This window comes from Eurosta solidaginis, chromosome 5, assembly GCF_040869045.1.
Source record: "Eurosta solidaginis isolate ZX-2024a chromosome 5, ASM4086904v1, whole genome shotgun sequence".
NCBI classification, from domain to species: Eukaryota; Metazoa; Arthropoda; class Insecta; order Diptera; family Tephritidae; genus Eurosta; species Eurosta solidaginis.
The window spans coordinates 211,088,227-211,109,057 of NC_090323.1; the positions used below are offsets into that span (position 1 = coordinate 211,088,227).

Consider the following 20,831-nt stretch of genomic DNA (forward strand, 5'->3'; position numbering starts at 1 on the left):
TTTCGACCAAAACACTCCTCAAAGCCCTAAAAATATTTTTTTTTTTTTTTTTAAACTGTTATCGCCAACGTTTTTATAACAGTTTTTTGAAAGAAAAAATATTTTTAGGGCTTTGAAGTGTATTTTGGTCGAAAAATTTACCCTTTCGCCTTTTTTTTGCAGGCTCGAAAATAATTTTTTTGGGTATGCGTAGTGGAACTTTTTTTTCCTAAGCCCAAATTCTATCGAAAAATCGATGGCGCGATATCGTTTAACTTTCGTCCGTCCAATCGACCCAGGTTAATGTATAATGTGAAATTTATATTAAAAATATTTTTATTTTTAGCAAAGGAAAGTTTGGTGCAGTTTAATTTGTACTTCGCTACCCTCGAGAAAGAGCGCAACGACCCACCAAAGGGTTGTTGTTGTTGTTGTTGTTGTAGCAATGCTCGCCCCACCTAACAGCCGCGACCGATCACAAATTGTCATCAATATCCTCTAACGGGAGTCCAAGGAAACTTGCCGTTTCAACAGGGGTGGACCATAAGGAAAGGGGTGTTAGAGGCGTTGGTTCCACATTACAATTAAAGAGATGGTTGGTGTCATGTGGGGACACATTGCAAGCGGGGCATACATTTTGTATGTCGGGGTTGATTCTGGATAGGTAAGAGTTTAACCTGTTACAGTATCCAGAACGAAGTACCCACCAAAGGGTCGCGACCCGCAGTTTGAAAACTACTACATAAACGAAACCCACTCATTTGTACATCTTTGTGCTAAAATACACCTACATTCCACCATAATAATGCTTATTTTAGAGTACATAATAGTATTCGAAGAGTATATAAATAAGGGACAGATGTATCTTATTAATTAGATGCAAAGTCAGCCCGAAATTGGTCAAGGATTTTTTAAAAAATATAAAGAGGGCTTAAATATATTTTCTAAAAAAGGGTTGAACTCAGCACGACCGCCAAAAAAATGCTTTTGAGAATGGAAGCGGGCTTGTAGTATCGTGCAGCCTACTTCTTATGCTCCTCTGTTGATGTTGCCATGGCCATAGATGACTTGATACGAAACTCTCTCATTTCTTGCGCTCTCACGAGGGACTCATCTGCAATTTTATGCTGGCAACAATCACAGATAAATCCCTCGCGCCAGCTGAAGTGGGTGCCAGCTTAAGCGAAAAATGGGCCAAAAATGTCGGTAAACTTTAGTTTGACCTACATCTGTAGAATAGGGTTCACAAATTATTGGAAAAAGGATAAAAATACTTGTTTTAGTGTAAATATTATTAGTTCGAAGGCGGAGGGTAAATATTATTTCCCATTCAAAAGTTATCACTAAAAACAGGTTTTGTAAATATGAAGTCCCGATGCAACCAGTCCCTCTTGACCACAGAACCTGGTACGTCAGACATGTAGGATAAGCCCTATCCATTAAATGATGTTAACTATTACATCATAGGTCCGATTTACTGAAATTTCAAAAGAATATATGGTTTTCACTGTGAGTTAAGTAAATGCGTTACAATATTTGACTAATTAATTTAATCAAAATGTAAATTTTACTTAGATTTGTTTATATTTAACTCTAGCTAGTCGTATTATTGTAAAATGAGTTTAAAGAAATGAATATTTTACGACAATCATTTTATTAAATGATTGAAACTATAATCGCCGAAATGTTTGACAAAAATCCCCGTATTCAGATCTATTCATTTTTGTTTGGAGTGGCATCATTGACAAAAATGTGCATTTTGACAGCGCTCTCTCGAAACAAAGAGTTGCAAATCCATTCATCTATGGCTATGAAACCAAATCATTACCAATTTCGGCCAATACCATGATACAAAGAAGAAGGTAGTTCCACTCAAAATTTTTTGACGTATTTGGGGATTTTTGAAGTTTCATGTTTGTTGTTTTGCCAGAAGCGTTGCCATACCGTTACTGTTTAGGCGAAATTGTGGTTCTTGGAGATGGAAATTTCCTTTAGGATGAAAACGCAATGGTCATAAACATCGATTGAGAATACGGTAAAACATGCAATTTTATTGAAAAATAGTGGATAATGACTGATACATTAGTTAATGACTCATATCTTTATGGCAGCTTGGCCCCTAGACAAAAAAAAAAAACGAAAAATCCTGTTGTTCTAGCATGGCCCTATTATCATGCCCCTACTGTGGATATTTCTCTAGGCACGTTGGCAAAAAGTATACCTCCAAAGTCTGCACATCTATGTCAATGCAAAAAGGGCACATAATGTGTATAGGCGAGGCTGCCCCAAGGTGGCCCCCGGTACAACGGGCAAAAACACTCATAACTAGTGGCTAACCTGCAGAGCTACCGGGTAATGTTCTCCTTAAAAATGGTTTAGCAATTCCCTCCTAAAGCGCAACGCTTGAATTATACAATAAATAAAAAAATAAAAAATGTGGACTGGTGGCCAATTTATCAAGAAATTGCGGTGTCGGCTTAGTCGGTTTATAAGGACCTCCTTTGAGCAAGCAATTGACAAGCGTGCATGTTTTGTCAAAATGTTCTAAGCAAACGTACGGACACTTAAGAAGGCTATATTCCTTTGCTTTGTATACTTCGATCCATGTTACTTCCACCAAAACAATTTTCGGGTGCTCGAAAAACTTATTAAAAGAAAACCCTTCTTTTCTAGGCTGATATTTCGTATTAAAATATTTCCAAGGCATGGGACTCATTTTTTTCTTTTTTATTTAAAATAACTATGAAAGTAATTTAGTCGTATTCGTTAATATGAAATCCATCAAAATTAGAAAAATTCGTAACATTTTTCAATCTGGTAGCTTCTTTTTGGTGAAATTGTCATTGTCCCCGCAAACGTCTAGTGGCTAACGTCACGCTAAATGGAACTGCCTCCATTTTTTGTATCATGTCCTATACCATATGAAATGCAATACTGTGCATCATTTATATTTTATTTCTCAGTTCTAAACAAATTCGCTACAGTAATTAAATGTCACTTGGCAAAGCAGCTGTCGTCGAAAATTCGAAATTCCTGTTGTTGTAGCGATAGGGACACTTCCCAAAAGCCTTGGGGAATGTTATCGATGTTGATGGTCCTTTGCCGGATGCACTTCCGGTACATTCCGGTAACAACCACCATTAAGGTATTAGCCCGACCATCTCGGGAACGATTTGGTATGACCAAATAAAACCTTCTAGGCCATCCCGCTCTCCCACTTCCTAGATCCATGAGGAACTTTTGGGTCGCCAGAGCCTCGGCTGTTAAAGGAATATTTCCGTGGGAATAAAAAAAACACGAGAACAAAGGGAATATTTAAAAATGGGTTGGATATATTCAACGGCTTTTGATTGACGACTTCTGAAAATTTTAGACCTAACTAATAAGCCTGTATTCTTTCAGATGCAGATGACTGCTTCTTCTCGCTTTCAGTATGAAGACTACTCGAGCCGCGTCTTCCTTTTGTATCAGCCACTGGGCTGTATCTCACTTAGATATGACTTTCCTCAGTCTTGCCGTTTCGCTTGAGCATTCTGCGTACGTAAAGGAATTTTTCCATGAAACCCTCTTTGACCTGCTTATTTTACGTTTATATATCCTCAACAGATCTCTATATTCTTTCCAGTACTCCTCGTTTTCCGCAACTTTTGCCAGTATTAAAATGTCCTTTACCTGGCCTCTAAGCAGACTCAACTCTTTACTCCACCATGGCAGATTTGCTTTTTTCTTGAATCATCTCAGATGACAAGCTCCATTGTACGCAGTTGGCAGTGCCTTTCATGAGAATACGTTTCACTCCTTCAACTCCTCTACGGTGGTAACCCCTTTACGTTGCCCCAGTCTTCCTATATCTGGAATTCGTGCCAGTCTAGTATATGCGTCGTCTGCAAAGGATGGCCTGCCAAAGACAATTCATTCATATCTTGATAAATCATGCTCACAGCTCAATCTGATATCAAGCATATTACTTGACGTCGGCCCAATATACATATCGTACTTGTTACGTTAAAGTGTAACTACTCAAAATTTGAACATTTTCAGTAGAGACGAAAAACTGTTTGCGTAAATATTAATAATATATTACAAGGAAAAAAATGTAATTGCACGAAAATATCATTAAAAATAATATAACCGTTGTTTCATTTTTATTTGTTTAGTATTTGCACGAAAATAACAAATTTTTGAGTTATTACTCTTTTCCTGAAATTTTTTTATATACATAGTGGTAACAATACGATATAACACAGTAGAATAAACTTACCTAATGAAACTAAAGAGTGATACACCGAAATAACACGTAACTTAAACAAATCGTTATATGTTGTAAATAGGCACAATTAAAAATGTTACACTTTATGTGATACACTAACGAACCAATTTGTTCAAACACTTGGAGACAACTAAAAATGTAACTCTTTAGTTGAGTCTAAAGAAGTCATTCTGAAAACAAAGAGAGAATCATAACGGTTTTTTTAACGAAAGACTAGACAAATCACTGAACGATTTTTACAGTGGGTAGAGATGACCACTGTACATTGTTTTCTTGCAAAAAGCTAAAATTTGGAAATTTTGAGTTGTTACACTTTAACGTAACAAGTGCGATAAGTAGGAAAGCTACTCCTATAAGCACCCTGTAGATTACTATGTAGTACATAGCAAAAAAGGGATGCGCATGTCCAAGTATAGATTTTACTAAAATATATATAGAAATAATTTTAAAAACTTGAAAAAAAAAATAACAAAAAAAAATCTTAAGTTAAACGGTTTTATTGAAAATAATACTTACATTAAGTAATATTAATACTAAAAACTAGAAAATTATTAGGTAGGTCCTAGGTACTAGTCATTACACTCCTCATCAATCCAGGGCGTTGATCAGACAATTAAATAAAAGCGTTGGACGAGTCAAATTTCTATTGATAGTTATAAATAAGACCAACTGAACCTTAATCAGCTCATGCTACGCCTCACATTTTTAGAAATTTTATTTAATTGTTTGATCAACGCCCTAGATTGATGAGGAGTGTGGTGACTGGTACATATGACCTAACTAATTATTTTCAATAAAACCGTTTAACTAAAATTTTTTTTTCAGGTTTTAAGTCTTTATTTAATTGCCTATTATTTCTCATTCTATTTAGTTCATTTAATAACTCATTATTACAAGTATTCTTTCCTGACAATTTGTTACAATCTAAGTCCTCAATACATAATCCTTGCAAAGACTTTACTCGACTCAGCGCCACGTATGCTTGTGCCTCCTCGAACTCCAAAGTATTTTGATGTCACTTCTACCGGACTGTATGTAATATTTGTTGCAAATATGAGCCATAAAGCGATTTCTATATCTGTATGTAATATGTGTTCCAAATATGAGCGAAATCGGACCAAAAATACGATTTTTGAATATCTCGATCCTTGCGCCACCTGGCGGCGATCTTTTTCATATGTCGCTTTCAATTCATGTATGTAATATGTGTTCCAAATATGAGCCTAATCGGAGCACAAATACGATTTTATTGAATATCTCGATACATACCATAGGTCTCTTTCCAAATATGAACCAAATCGGACCAAATATACGTTTTTCTCGATTCTTGCGCCATCTAGCGGCGATTTTTCTTCATAGGTCGTTTTCTATTCGTGTATGTAATATGTGTTTCAAATATGATAAGTCGCTTTCTATTCATGTATGTATTATGTGAGGTTTTTTGAATATCTCGATCCTTGCGTCACCTAGCGGCGATTTTTCTTCATAGGTCGTTTTCTATTCGTGTATGTATTATGTGTTTTAAATGTGAGCCAAATGGGACCACAAATACGGTTTTTTTTAGTATCTCGATCCTTGCGTCACCTAGCGGCGATTTTTTTCATAGGTCGCTTTCTATTCATGTATGTGTTCCAAATATGAACCAAATCGGACCACAAATACGATTTTTTGAAATATTTCGATCCATGCGCCACCTTTCGGAGTCTTTTTTCTTATTATTTCATTGTCATCAGGTTCTGGACTATATTTCAAGTTTCAAGCTTGTAGCTTATCGGCAAGTTACTAAACATCGGCCGACCGCTACACAGTCAAGCAGAATAAAACCGTTTAAAAATAAATTCAGTTCATGCGTTTGATTTTTTGATACATTTTTTTCAAGCTCACTGCAACACTGGGGGGGCTACCAAACAAGTATCACTATTAGTCACCATTGTGACCCGGCCTATGAAAAGGTAGCTTATGACTCAAAAAAGATATTGCGAGAAACAGCTGTTAACAGCTGTTTTTTTTAGTCATAAGCCACTTTTGCAAAATTAAAATACATATTCTACCAAATACGGAGCTGGTTAGAAATGGCTTCTTTGAAAATAAAATTGCATTTTACAGCAAAATACATAATTGATTACATTTTTATTTCATAACATTTTTTTTTTTTTCAGGTGAATATCGCTTCAAATGCACAGAAGAAAACTGTGGCAAGGCTTTTCTTACGTCATATAGCTTGAAAATACACATTAGAGTGCATACTAAAGTGAAGCCCTACGAATGCGAAATAATGGGATGTGAAAAGGCTTTCAACACACGATACAGGTACATTTTAAGTAACTGCCGGCGTGTTTAACGTGTTTGTCAGATTTTTTAAAGATACTGTCACAATTCGGTTTTTAAAATACGATTGAAGAGCGAAAGCACTAATTTAGTTTTTTTTTTCTTCAAAAGACTCTCCATGATACAAGAAAACGAGGTAATCCCACTTTGACGTATTTGACATAAACTGTATTAGTTGTCAGAGATACAATTGGTCAAATGCTGAAATATCAATACCACCTCAATCAAATTATGTTTTGGAAATTTTTAATTTTTTATGGGGTATTTTCAGTTAACTATCTATATTTTAAAAGATACATATTGTAACGAATTCTGGGGATTTCTGATATTTATGCACCTTCTGCTAACGTTCGTATCGCTAAACTGTTGAATAAATCACTTCAATATTCAGTATTGCAAACTGGCCTTTATTTAGATTACTTTGAGAGAAGTACTTCACAATTATACTTTACAACCAATAGCGTGTTCAAATCAAAACTCATTCTGATTACTCACCTTGCGCTGCTTTTATATTCTCCGTTGCTTCGTCCGCATATTTCTCCAAAGGTCTAGACGTTTCACCTTCTAGAACTCTTGTAGCTCATGCTTGGTTACCAGCTATATACGTGTATATTTGTAGTTTATAGCCATATGCGTGTGTATGTGTGAGTCCTAATCGTTAATTAAATAAACATACAATTTTTTTCCACTGATAATCGGTTATTATGAAAGAATTGTAGAGATGCCAATTCTTTTTCGTAGACAAAGTACCACCTCTATGGTGTAATCTCAAATTGGAAGCCTGAAATAAAAGAGAAACGTGTCAGTTTTGCAGTTAATAATCTCGTTCCGAGGGATGGAACATATGTAAACGCGTGATTATCTATTAAGGATTTATTGTAGATTAGGGCATGTGTAAACGTGTTCTAGGGGTTTTTATGGCACAGAACTTCAATTTGAAGTCAGGTTTTCTAAACTGGTTCAGGTTTTCTAAACTGGTTCAGGTTTTCGAGATTCTCATGTCTACAACTGCAACAAACGCCTTTTCTACGCGCACACACAAATCTAAATAAATTTTGTATCCAGAAACAGGGCTATAATCTCTCGAAAGTTTCGAATTGTTAAACCCGAATCTGAGTCAGTCCCAGTAATTTCCAGTTTTTGAGCAATTCGATCCTAAACGTGCAAAAAACACGTTTACATAGATACATTTGAGGTCATGTCACTTCTGGAATTTGTGTATAAGCTCATTATTTCTCCTAAAAGTACCACTCCTACTCTTCAAAATCGAGCCTTCAGATAATCTTTTTTTTTTTCAACTGAGAAATCGTCTAGTTAATTGACGGAGTTTGGCAAATTTGTCAATGTGTTGCACATTTTCCAAAAACCATATAGAAATATATACAGGCTAAATTTCGGGACAAATCCCGGGATTGAACTTTCAAATCCTGAAAATTCCTGGAGGCAAAAAATTCAGAAAATCGTCATCCGTAACCAAGACCCATGCAATGCACCAGATTTGCACTTGATTTACTATTCGCTATGTTTATACCCAGGTTATTATAACTGTGAAAGGAAAACGGTAGTACGTAATGGCTTAAAGGAATCGAGATAAAACTTGAGTAAAAATTGAGATATCTTTAGGAAATTTGGTATACCCTCTTATCTGGACCCAGAATAGTTCGGTATTGAAAATGGACAAAATCAAACAATAACCACGATATCGATATCGAAAAATGGAAAAAAATCATAATTCCTTACCAAGGACCGATAAAGTAACGAAACTTGACATATGAGTTTACTCTATAACGAGAAACAGAAATTTAGAAATATTGTGGAAAATGGGCGTGACACTTCCCACATTTGAAAGAAGAAAATTTAAGAGTCTTACAAGCCGAGGATATTGTATTGAAATTTGGAATTGTGTCTAGCTTTTCTTGCATGTTTTTTCACCTAGCTGTACTAGAACACAGGGTATTATAACTTTGATTGGATAACGGTTGGTTGTAAAGGAATCGAGATAGATATAAGCTTCCATATATCAAAATCATCAATATAAAAAAAAATTGATTAAGCCATGTCCGTCCGTCTGTTAACACCATAACTTGAGCAACTGTTGACATATCTTCACCAAATTCGGTATCTGGAGCCAGAAAGATTGGTATTGAAAGTTAGCGAAATCGGCTACACCCACGCCCACTTTTTCGATATCGAAAATTTAGAAAAATGGAAAAAATTAGATAATTCAAAAACGAATACTGCTAAGCTAATGAAATTTGGTAGGTGGATTGGTTTTATGACGCAAAACATAAATTTCCACGAACTTAGACTTTCTTACTTGTTTTACTTACGTTTAGCCGCGCAGCCAATGTATCTTGATGTATATTTTTATGCATGTACCTCGTGCTGGATATGTGGTCAGGCTGAGCTTTCCGACCGTGAATCCAAAAACACCTTTTCTTTTTGCCCACCCTGGCATTAAAGTCGCCAAGCGTGGGGAGTAAATGGTGTTCTGTGGACATAAGAAGAACACCCGTGGCAGTTCTGACAGCGACATTTCACTGCCAGATCACTGAAGCGTTTTTCAGGCGGAAGTAGCAGCCGTTACCAAAGCAGCTGAAACACTTGAAGAAAAAAGCTTAAACTGCAGCCGCGCACAGCATCCAAGGGTGTGTTAGAGTGTAAGCAGTCCCTGGAAAGAATCGGGATAGGGAGAGGCATACATCTACATATATTGGGTCCCACGGCAAATGGGAATAGATGGAAATGAAAAAGCGGATGAACTAGCTAGGCACATCCCTCGAATCTTGCTCCGTACATGTCCCAATTAGATTTGGCGAGATTAAGAGATCGTGAGAGTGGCACATGATCGATCAAGCGGGAAAGGTGTGAACGCAAGCGGGGGATGTAAATTGCCGAAGATCATGTGCAGGTCTTACAACTTTAGATTAACAAATTTACTAATATGATTAAAAAGAGAGGACTGTAGACTAATGACGGATATTCTGACTGGACACTGCTTGGCCAGTAAAAGCAGATTTAGGAAGTGCGAGTTTTGAGGATTTTGTTACGGATCTGCATTTTTGGATCAATTTCGTATGCATGCTCGCCAAAATGTATATCCTGATCGAACATCACACCCAGTATTTTTGGATGTAAGACAGTCGGTAGCGTTATGCCATCAACGTGGATGCCCAATATGGTCGGCATATGTCTTATCCACGTTGTCGGTCGCCGAGGATTTTGGTCGGTGACAGTATCAAGTTTCGCGAGGCAAAAAAACTGGAGACTAGAGTAGACAAGGACCACCCTGTGGCACACCTTCTTTAATTATTCTGGGTTTGAATGTTACTTTCCTGAATTGAGGATGCCTGCCGGCCAGACAGATAATTTGTAGTCCACCTTTTAAAACTAGGAGGAAGGAGGACCTTTCCAAGCCTTGCAGTAACGTGCCGTGATGTACTCTATCAAAAGGTTTTGATAAGTCTAGCGCTGCGAGAAGTTCTTAATTAAATCCGCAAAATATCTGTGTTTTGATCACCTCATCGTGTTGCTATTTGTCGGTGCATGAGCGCAGATTAATGATATTGTGGCGAATTTTCACATCACTAAATAAATGCACAGCAACAAAAACATTAGCAAGCTACATAAACACATTAATCATCATTAACGCACATACATACAAGGCAACGAAGAGATACTCATAAACACATGTAATCATCAGCCGAAGTAGTACTCACATATACACACGCATATAGCTGCTAACCAAGTAGAAGATTCTAGAAGGAGACACGTCTAGACATTTGGAGAAATGTGCGGACAAGGCAACAGAGAGTATAAAAGCAGAGCAAGCTGAGTAGTCAGTAAGCAGTTTGATTTAAACACGCAATTAGTTGTGAAGTAAGAGTTATTGTGAAGTACTCTCAAAGTAGTCTAATAAAGACCATTTGGTAATACAGAATATTGGAGTGTTTTATTCAACAGTTTAGCGATACGCACGCTAGCAGAAGGTTTCCAATAAGCGGAATTTTTCAAAATTCGTTACAATATGTATATTAAAAAAAGAAATGTGTCACAAATATTTATTTCAAATATTAGTTATATTCGAAAATCTCTTTCATTTACAGATTACAAGCACACTTGCGTTTACATAACGGTGAAACATTCAATTGTGAAATTTGCCAAAAATGTTTTACAACATTGAGTGACCTGAAGAAGCACATGCGCACACATACACAAGAACGGCCATATAAATGTCCCGAGGATACATGTGGCAAAGCGTTTACTGCCTCTCATCATCTTAAAACACACATACGTACACATACAGGTGAACGACCATATCCATGTGAAGAGACGAGTTGCCAAAAATCTTTCAGTACATCGCACAGCCTGAAATCACACAAGAAAACACATCAAAAACAACGTAACAGACGACAAAGCAACAATCCCAACAACTATATTAAAGAAAGGCGACTTAAAATAAGAAAAGATCACAAACAATTAGTTTTAACAGAAAATGGTGATGAGCATAAAGGAGCTATTAAAGTGGAAACTGATAGCAGTGGCTATAACGAGGAAAACAGCTCTAACGGTGAGGAGGAGAGAGATGAAGATGCATGTGTTGAAGAGAGTGTTGGCGAGGTGTGTAAGAAATTACCAACCACAACACCTAACAACGCTGTTGCTGCTCCTGCTGAGAATTATATCAAATCGGAAGCTATTGAATATAATAATGCTGATGATTTATTTCCTATGCAAATGCCAGAGTTACGACAAACAACCATACAAACCATACTAGCGACTAAAATTGAATCATTAACTTTGCCAGAAACATCACAAGCCCTACAACTTGCCTATGCAGCAGAAGAGGAAATATCAGCACCATGGATAGATGCTGGTGTACTAATTTCAAAACCTGCTGAGGATTATATCAAATCGGAAGCTATTGAATATAATAATGCTGACGATTTATTTCCTAGGCAAATGCCAGAGTTACGACAAACAACCATACAAACAATACTAGCGCCTAAAATTGAATCATTATCTTTGCCAGAAACATCACAAGCCCTACAACTTGCCTATGCAGCAGAAGAGGAAATATCAGCACCATGGGTAGATGCTGGTGTACTAATTTCAAAACCAATTATGCCAATGGCACCAGTAACGAATGCGTGTCTAGCATTACCAACTGTTATGCCCAGTTTTGTAGACTTACAACAAAACTATGGCAGCTTTGGTAAGGCAGAAGTTGCCGTTATAAGTAATGCTGCAGAAACAATGCTCGATACAAATATGCAGTCACAACAAACATTAATACAATCTGCAGATCCTTGCGCTTATTTGGATATGAGCGATAATTGTGATGTATACAAAAATGCAACAACTACAACAACAACGCAAGCAAGAAACGAAACCGTTTTACCTAATACAGCAATGCAAAAAATGTTACATGCAGATATGGATATTGATAATAATAGTATTAATAATGAAATAGTCGGTGGTGACATGATGACAACAACATCGGAGCAACAAGCACCGCAGACAACTGTGGGCGTCGATCAAACAATGGATATGTTACCAACACAAGAAAACATCGAAGAACTATTAAAAGAGGATATGCAATATAATAATGATGCCGAAGATATGGAAACTGAATCGCTACTTAATGAAATACTTCTAACTATCGATAACAATGCGCGCCTTTTGCAAGAAACATTACAACAAGCCAAACAAGTACCAGATGATGCATCCGGTTTGATTGAGGTCGATTTAAGAAGTGATAAGCCAACATTAAAACAAATAACGGCTGATGCTGGAATTTGTGGTTGTACTAATTGTAAATGCGATCAAAATCAAAACTGTCAAGGTGATTGTAGTAATGAAAAGCCATGCGCCAAAGAAACTAATGGCACACACAAATGTCGTACACATCATAAACAGCAGCAGCAGCAGCAGCAGCAACAACACCAGCCAAAGCAGCAACGACCTGCACAAAATGTACAAAATAAAATTGATATAAATGGTAAACCAAAAAATGTATATCGCGGCAAAGATTGTAATATTAATAAAAAAGAACGCGCTGCTACAACAAAATGTGAGTCGGATATTAATCAAAATATTGAAGATGTTGCTTTGCTGTTACAAAACTTAGCTGCAATGGGAAGCGCTACAGGTGGTGGTGGTTGCTGTGGTGATGCAGCTGCATGTGCCGGTAAGAATGCAACAAACAGCGGCTGTGTTCAAGGAAATAACGCCGCTAAGCCAGCAACACAATCTAGTTCGTCGGCGTGTAATGGTGTTAGCAGTCGTTGTACTAACAAGCCATCATCAGCAGCAACAGTTCCATCAACAACAACTGCATCTCAACCGAAATCAATAAAAAGCACATCCTGCACATGTAAAAGTCCAGCTGAGGGTGTTGCTAATGGCTGTTGCATAGTTATTTGTACTAAAACATTGCAGGCATTGCGACGTGTACTTACACGAAAAAACCTCAATTTAATGGTTTGCCCACAAAGTAAAATCTAAAGATACTTTGCGCGGTTACTTAACCCAGATATGCCGACGACCTCCTGGCGAAGCAATTTCCACAATTTTTTTTTAATACCGTTTTTTAACATAAAATATTACAGAAACTAAGATAAATTAAAAAAAAATGTTTTCTAAACGTTTTTGTAGGGTGTACTACATGTAGTACACAAGGTAAAAGTAGTAATTTTTGGTTATATAGAAAAAATCCTTTTTATTCATCTAGAGGACTTATTATTTCATTTAAAGTCAAAAACTGAAAAAAGTTGTTTTTTTTTGTACTCTAGTGCCAAGTGTACTACATGTAGTACGCCAGCAAATAAATCAACAAAAATCACATCGTCGGTCCAATGCCAAAGAAACGAATGTGCGTATTTGATGTGTTGCGAAAAACGCGTAAGACATTTTTAAAAAAAGATATATAATTAATAGAGATTTAATTTTGTATTTTTCAACAACTATTGGAAGGTTTACTTTTGTAAACCACTAAGTAATTTTAATTGAAAAATGATGATTTCATTTAAACAAAAATGGCACATTCGTTTCTTTGGCATTCTACCGACGACATATAATTGGGTTTTACACTTCCACTACTGGTGTACCTCAATTTCTACAACTATTTTTAATAAAAATATACAAAAAACAGAACAAAACAAAATGGGCTTAAATATATTTTTCTTACCGATAACGCGACATCTTCACACTTTTGACAATTTCATAAAACTCGCATTTTTGATGTTAAAAAAGGCAATCAAGGAATTGCAACAGAAATTTTTTTTCAAAGCCATCTATAACACCTGTTTTGTACAGTAGCACAGCGGCATGTTTGTTACTTAGTTTAAATTACTGTTCACGAAATATTTTGAAAATATCAGGTGTACTACATGTAGAACGCTCGGCATATGGGTTAAGTCATTTGCTTTTTCTAATTTTTTTTTTCTATTATCATACACGCTAACTGCTTATTGTATTTAGGTATTTTAACATTCTTTTTTACTTAGGCCCGGTTTTTAGTACAAGTTCAACTCAGTTTGTCAGTTAAACTACGCTTAAACTTATTCTGCCGTTTTTCAGTCTACTTTAACTGAAGTTTAAGCTGAGCTTATGCGGCCGATCTGGCAGGGTTAAACTCTAGTTAACTTATCGGTGATTTGCATTCGTTCGAAATGGCGTCGAATATACCCGACAAGCATTTGGGCTTGAGTACCATTAGAGCTCATGTTGTTAACTAGGCATACTTCTAAAATCTCAAGAGTTGTTTCGAAACAGTGGCTCAACCAAGAATCATAGCGTACTCAACAAAAGAGGGAATTTTTCATAAAGCAAAAAATGCTATTACTTAAGTTGAAACAATTTAATTAACAACTTGTGGTTCTTTGACTGAACTCAAATGTAAGATTCCATACTACAGTATTTTCACGAAAATAAAACTACAGTATTTTCACGAAAATAAAACGAGGTAATATATAATTTAAAAAATAAATTAACGTGACGCGCTAATCTCCGAAGAGATTTTAGCCCGAGCTTCTCGTCCAAAAACCTTGTTTCTAAAATTTTGATGTGTCTTTGTCCGGGGCGTGAACAGAGGATCTTCGGTGTGGTAGGCGGAGCATGCTACCATCACACCACGGCGGCCGCCTATATAATTTATTTTTAATTACTTACGTATCATTACTGCTATCAACCAGGTGTATATTTCTCACAATAAACAGATGTTGGTTTTGGTGGTACCACCTTGGAGATTTTTTTCACCTCCACCTGACCTCGATATGCAATGTAGGATATCAACTGGATAATGTTCATTTGAGAACTGTACATTTCTCAAGATCTCTCGAAATTAGGATATTAATTGGAATATATTAATGACGTTGGAGATCAACTCGAAAACTTTTAATTTTACAAAATTTCTCAAAGGTTGGATAGTGTTTGGAGAATGAAATTGGATATCAACTCGAGAACTATATGGTTTAAGAATAATTAAATGATGATGTTGGATATCACTTCCGGAACTATGTACATATATATATAATTTCGCTGGAGAATTCTTTTCGATCTTTGTTGGGTAAATAAAATCCAGCTGTTTCCGTATCTACAAATTATCTAGATAATAGAAAAACCAATGTTGCCGCACAAAAGCATACCCCAAAGGCGGCTTTAAACTGTGACTGAAAAACTGCTCAGTAGTTTAACTGGAGTTTAAATTTGACTAGAGTTTAAGCAAACTTAGCTTAAGCTTAGCTTAACCAACTACTGAAAAACCGGGCCTTAATCGAAATTATTGCAAAAAGGATATAGCAAAGAAATTTTACTAAATAAATTATTACGCCTTCAAAATGCTGTTGCACAGTGTTATGATTCATATTGTGCCATTCGTTGTTTACTATGTTTGAATACAAAAAATAACGCATTTATGTACATTTTATTTTTAACCATCCTTATGTTTGTAGATAGGGTTATAAAAACCACGATTCTATTGCTTATGGTTTATTGGTATTTAATATTAATAATGCAAGTTGAAAAGTTAAACTTCTAAACTTTACATTGTGATTTTGATCAAAGAAAAAAAAAACATGAGATACGAAAAAAGAATTATTTATCCGCCATTTACATAAATACATTTTTTTCTGTTGTTTCAACTTGTACTTATGTGCAAATTAACCAATATATATGTGCTTTATAATAGCTGCATACACAAATAAATTATTCTATAAATAAGTAATTGGTATAGAAGTGCCTTATAAGCCAAAGTAATATGCACTTTTTTTGTATAATTGATAAGTAAACCATAGTGCCTGTATTATGTATTAATATATATATATATATATATATATATATATACATATATATATATGTATTTACTTTTGTTTCGCATTGTATTTTGTTAAAATGTTTTCTATTAATAAAACGAATTTAACATTGAATAAAATGTCCTTTTAATAGAAAAGTACCTGGGAGACAGATTTTTGCCCGGCAATCTTCGAGTATGCCGCATAACATAGTATTTCGTTCTACATGTCGTCATCATTAATCAAACTCTACTTTTTATACTCAGTTGAGCAGAGCTCACAGAGTATATTAACTTTGATTGGATAACGGTTGGTTGTACAGGTATAAAGGAATCGAGATAGATATAGACTTCCATATATCAAAATCATCAGTATCGAAAAAAAATTTGATTGAGCCATGTCCGTCCGTCCGTCCGTTAACACGATAACTTGAGTAAATTTGGAGGTATATTGATGAAATTTGGTATGTAGGTTCCTGGGCACTTATCTCAGATCGCTATTTAAAATGAGCGAAATCGGACCATTACCACGCCTACTTTTTCGATATCGAAAATTTAGAAAAACACAAAAAGTGCGATAATTCATTACCAAAGCCAGATAAAGCGATGAAACTTGGTAGGTGGGTTGAACTTATAACGCAGAATAGAAAAAAAGTAAAATTTTGGACAATGGGCGTCGCACCGCCCACTTTTGAAAGAAGGTAATTTAAAAGTTTTGCAAGCTGTAATTTTACAGTCGTTGAAGATATCATGATGAAATTTGGCAGGAACGTTACTCCTATCTAATATCTAATCTAATATCTTCTAATTATATATTATAAATGGGAAAGTTTGGATGTTAAGATGTTTGGATGTTTGTCCAGATGTTTGTCTTTGTGACTCAATCACGCAAGAACGGCTGGACCGATTTGGATGAAATTTTGCACACATATAGCCAATAGTCTAGAAGGATCTACTAGCTATATTTTTTTGAAAAGGGGGGAGGTATTTTCGTCTTTGTGACTGAATCACGCCAGAACGGCTACACGGATTTTGATGAAATTTGGTACACAGACAACAGTCTACAAGCGAAATTTTTTTCGAGCATGGAAAGGGGGGTGGGGATGCCACGACCCCTTCAAACAATTACTTTTTAATAATTTTTACACATTATAATTTTACCTTTACTGACCTTCACCAATATTACAACTCAATAGGTCAAATAAGTCGGGGGCTTACAAAATGAGCAGTGACACCCTCCGTGCCCCCTCCCCCCTTCTCCCAAGCCCTGGTGTAAAATCTATAAATTGTTATAACTCAATATAAATTTTCTCCAAAATCAATAGTTTTTGGTATCTGGCACATACAGATCGAGATCTAAACAATTTTGGAAAAACGATCAGTGGTCCTCTCCTTCTCCTCCCGCCATCCGCCCTCCTTCAATTGTTTTTATTAGCACGCTTTTATTAGCCTGTATGTTTCTATGTAACTCTTCATTCGCTCCAACACGCCTGCTTCCTTATTAACATGGTTTTATAATTAGCTTCACCTTATTTGTAATCCCGTTAGGGTCATATCGAAAGCCTTCCGGGATCATTTCTGGATGGTTTTCGGGATCCGTCCGGGATCCCGCCGCGGTCATTTCGGGACTTTTTCGGGGTCATTTTGGGTCCCTTAAGTAACCATTTCTGGATGGTTTTCGGGATCCGTCCGGGATCTCGTCGGGGCCATTTCGGGATCATTTGGGGTCCCTTCCACCATCATTTCTGGATGGTTTTCGGGATCCGTCCGGGATCCCTTCGGGGTCATTTCGGGACTTTTTCTCGACTAATACGGGATCATTTGGGGACTCTTTCGGCATCATTTCTGGATGGTTTTCGGGATCCGTCCGGAATCCCGTCAGGGTCATTTCGGGAATATTAGGAGATCATTTGAGGGCATTTCCGGCATCATTTCTGGATAGTTTTCTAGATCCGTCCGCGACCCCGACGGGGTAATTTCGGGATCGTTTGGGGTACCTTCCGGCATCATTTCTGAATGGTTTTCGGTATCCGTCCGGAATCCCTTCGGGGTCATTTCTCGACTAATACGGGATCATTTGGGGACCCTTTCGGCATCATTTCTGGATGGTTTTCGGGATCCGTCCGGGATCCCGTCAGGGTCATTTCGGGAATATTAGGAGATCATTTGAGGACATTTCCGGCATCAATTCTGGATAGTTTTCTGGATTCGTCCGGGATCCAGTCGGGTCATTTCGGGACTTTTTCTCGACTAATACGGGATCATTTGGGGACCCTTTCGGCATCATTTCTGAATGGTTTTCGGGATCCGTCCGGGATCCCGTCAGGGTCATTTCGGGAATATTAGGAGATCATTTGAGGACTTTTCCGGCATCATTTCTGGATAGTTTTCTAGATCCGTCCGGGAACCCGACGCGGTAATTTCGGAATTATTTCGGGATCGTTTGGGGTACCTTCCGGCATCATTTCTGGATGGTTTTCGGGATCCGTCCGGAATCCCGTCAGGGTCACTTCGGGAATATTAGGAGATCATTTGAGGACATTTCCGGCATCATTTCTGGATAGGTCCGGGATCCCGTCAGGGTCATTTCGGGAATATTAGGAGATCATTTGAGGACATTTCCGGCATCATTTCTGGATAGTTTTCTGGATCTGTCCGGGATCCAGTCGGGGTCCTTTTGGGTCCCTTCCGTAATCATTTCTGGATGGTGTTCGGGATCCGTCCGGGATCCCGTCGGGGCCATTTCGGGATCATTTGGGGTCCCTTCCACCATCATTTCTGGCTGGTTTTCGGGATCCGTCCGGGATCCCTTCGGGGTCATTTCGGGACATTTTCTCGACTAATACAGGATCATTTGGGGACCCTTTCGGCATCATTTCTGAATGGTTTCCGGGATCCGTCCGGGATCCCGTCAGGGTCATTTCGGGAATATTACGAGATCATTTGAGGATATTTCCGGCATCCTTTCTGGATAGTTTTCTGGATCCGTCCGGGATCCCGTCGGAGTCATTTCGGGACTTTTTCGGGATCATTTGGGGTCCCTTCCACCATCATTCTTTTGGGATCCTTTCAGCATCATTTCTGGATGGTTTTCGGGATTCCGTCGGGGTCATTTCGGGACTTTTTCGGGGCTATTTTGGGATAATTTGAGGACATTTCCGGCATCATTTCTGGATAGTTTTCTGGATCCGTCCGGGATCCCGACGGGGTCATTTCGGAATTATTTCTGGATCGTTTGGGGTACCTTCCGGCATCATTTCTGGATTGTTTTCGGTATCCGTCGGGGTCATTTCAGGACTTTTTCGGGATTATTTGGGGTCCCTTCCACCATCATTCTTTTGGGATCCTTTCAGCATCATTTCTGGATGGTTCTCGGGATCCGTCCGGGATTCCGTCGGGGTCATTGCGGGACTTTTTCGGGGCTATTTTGGGATCATTTGTGGAGCTTTCCGACATCATTTTTTGATAGTTTTCGGGATCCGTTCGGGATCACGACGGGGTAATTTCGGGACTTTTTCGGGACTATTTCGGGATCATCTGGGGTATTTTCCGGCATCATTCCTAGATGGTTTTCGGGATCCGTCCGGGATCCCGTCGGGGTCATTTCGGGACTTTTTCTCGACTTATACGGGATCATTTGGGGACCCTTTCGGCATAATTTCTGGATGATTTCGGGATCCGCCCGGGATCTCGTCACGGACGTGCCGGGACTATTAGGGGATCGTTTAGGGACCTTTCCGGCATCATTTCTGAATAGTTTTCGGGATCCCGTCGGGGACATTTCACGACTTTTTCGGGATCATTTGGGGTACCTTCTGGCATCATTTCCGGGTTGTTTTCGGGATTCGTCCGGGATCCCGTCGGGGTCATTTCGGGACTATTAGGCGATCATTTGGGGACCTTTCTGGCATCATTTCTGGATAGTTTTTGGGAACCCGTCGGGGTCATTTCGGGACTATTTCGGATCATTTGGGGACCCTTTCGGCATCATTTCTGGATGGTTTTCGGGTCCGTCCGGGATCCCATCAGGGTCATTTCGGGACTATTAGGCGATCATTTGGGGACCTTTCTGGCATCATTTCTGGATAGTTTTTGGGATCCCGTCGGGGTCATTTCGGGACTACTTCGGATCATTTGGGGACCCTTTCGGCATCATTTCTGGATGGTTTTCGGGATCCGTACGGGATCCCGTGAGGGTAATTTCGGGATTGTTAGGGGGATTATTTGAGGACCTTTCCGGCATCATTTCTGTATAGTTTTCGGGATCTATACGGGAACCCATCGGAGCAATTTCGGAACTTTTTCGGGATCATTTGGGAACCTTTTAGGGGCCATTTCATGACTTTTTCTGTATTATTTCGGGATCATTTGGGGACCCTTCCGGCATCATTTCTTGATGGTTTGCTGGGTCCATCAGGGTCATTTCGGGACCATTTTGGGATCATTTGGGGACCCTTCCGAGGTCATTTCTGTCGGAGTCATTTCGAGATATTTTTGTAACTTTTTCGGGTTAGTTTTGGGACCCTTCCGGGATCATTTGTGTATGGTTTTCGCGATCCGTCGTGTATCCCCTCGGGGTCATTTCGGAAATTTTTCTGGACTATTTGGGAACCCTTCCTGGATATTTTCTGGATGGTTTTTGAGATCCGTACGGGAGCCTGTCAGGGTCCTTTCGGAACTTTTCCGGAACTATTTCGGGACCATTTTTGTACCCTTCAGGGATCATTTCTGTGTGGTTCTCTGGATAAGTCTAGAATTGTGTCGTCGTCATTCCGGGTTTTTTGGGACTATTCCGGGAACTTTTGGAGACCCTTCCGGGGCATTTCTGGACGGTTTTCGGGATCCGTCCGCGATATCGTCGGGGTCATTTCGTGGCTTTTTCTGGATAACTTCGGGATCATTCGGGGATCCTATCAGGTTATCAGCACATTATTTTATTTGCAAATAAAATGCATTAGACAG

At 38.2% G+C, this 20,831-nt stretch overlaps 2 protein-coding genes across 3 annotated transcripts in view; one reads left to right on the plus strand and one right to left on the minus strand.

The window, feature by feature from the left end:
* The window catches only part of MTF-1 (Metal response element-binding Transcription Factor-1), a 96,226-nt gene extending 80,216 nt beyond the window's left edge, over window positions 1-16,010 (plus strand). For both annotated transcript variants that reach the window (XM_067787949.1, XM_067787950.1), the window contains 2 exons: window positions 6,409-6,559; window positions 10,684-16,010. In XM_067787949.1, coding sequence (XP_067644050.1) covers window positions 6,409-6,559; window positions 10,684-13,084 — 2,552 coding nt within the window. In that variant the 3' untranslated portion in view covers window positions 13,085-16,010. The remainder of the gene's footprint in view (window positions 1-6,408; window positions 6,560-10,683) is intronic.
* LOC137252376 (uncharacterized) overlaps window positions 7,079-20,831 on the minus strand; it is an 85,933-nt gene continuing 72,180 nt past the window's right edge. Inside the window, exon 2 of the mRNA XM_067787966.1 lies at window positions 7,079-7,358. The gene's annotated coding sequence lies outside the window, so the exon portion shown is untranslated. The remainder of the gene's footprint in view (window positions 7,359-20,831) is intronic.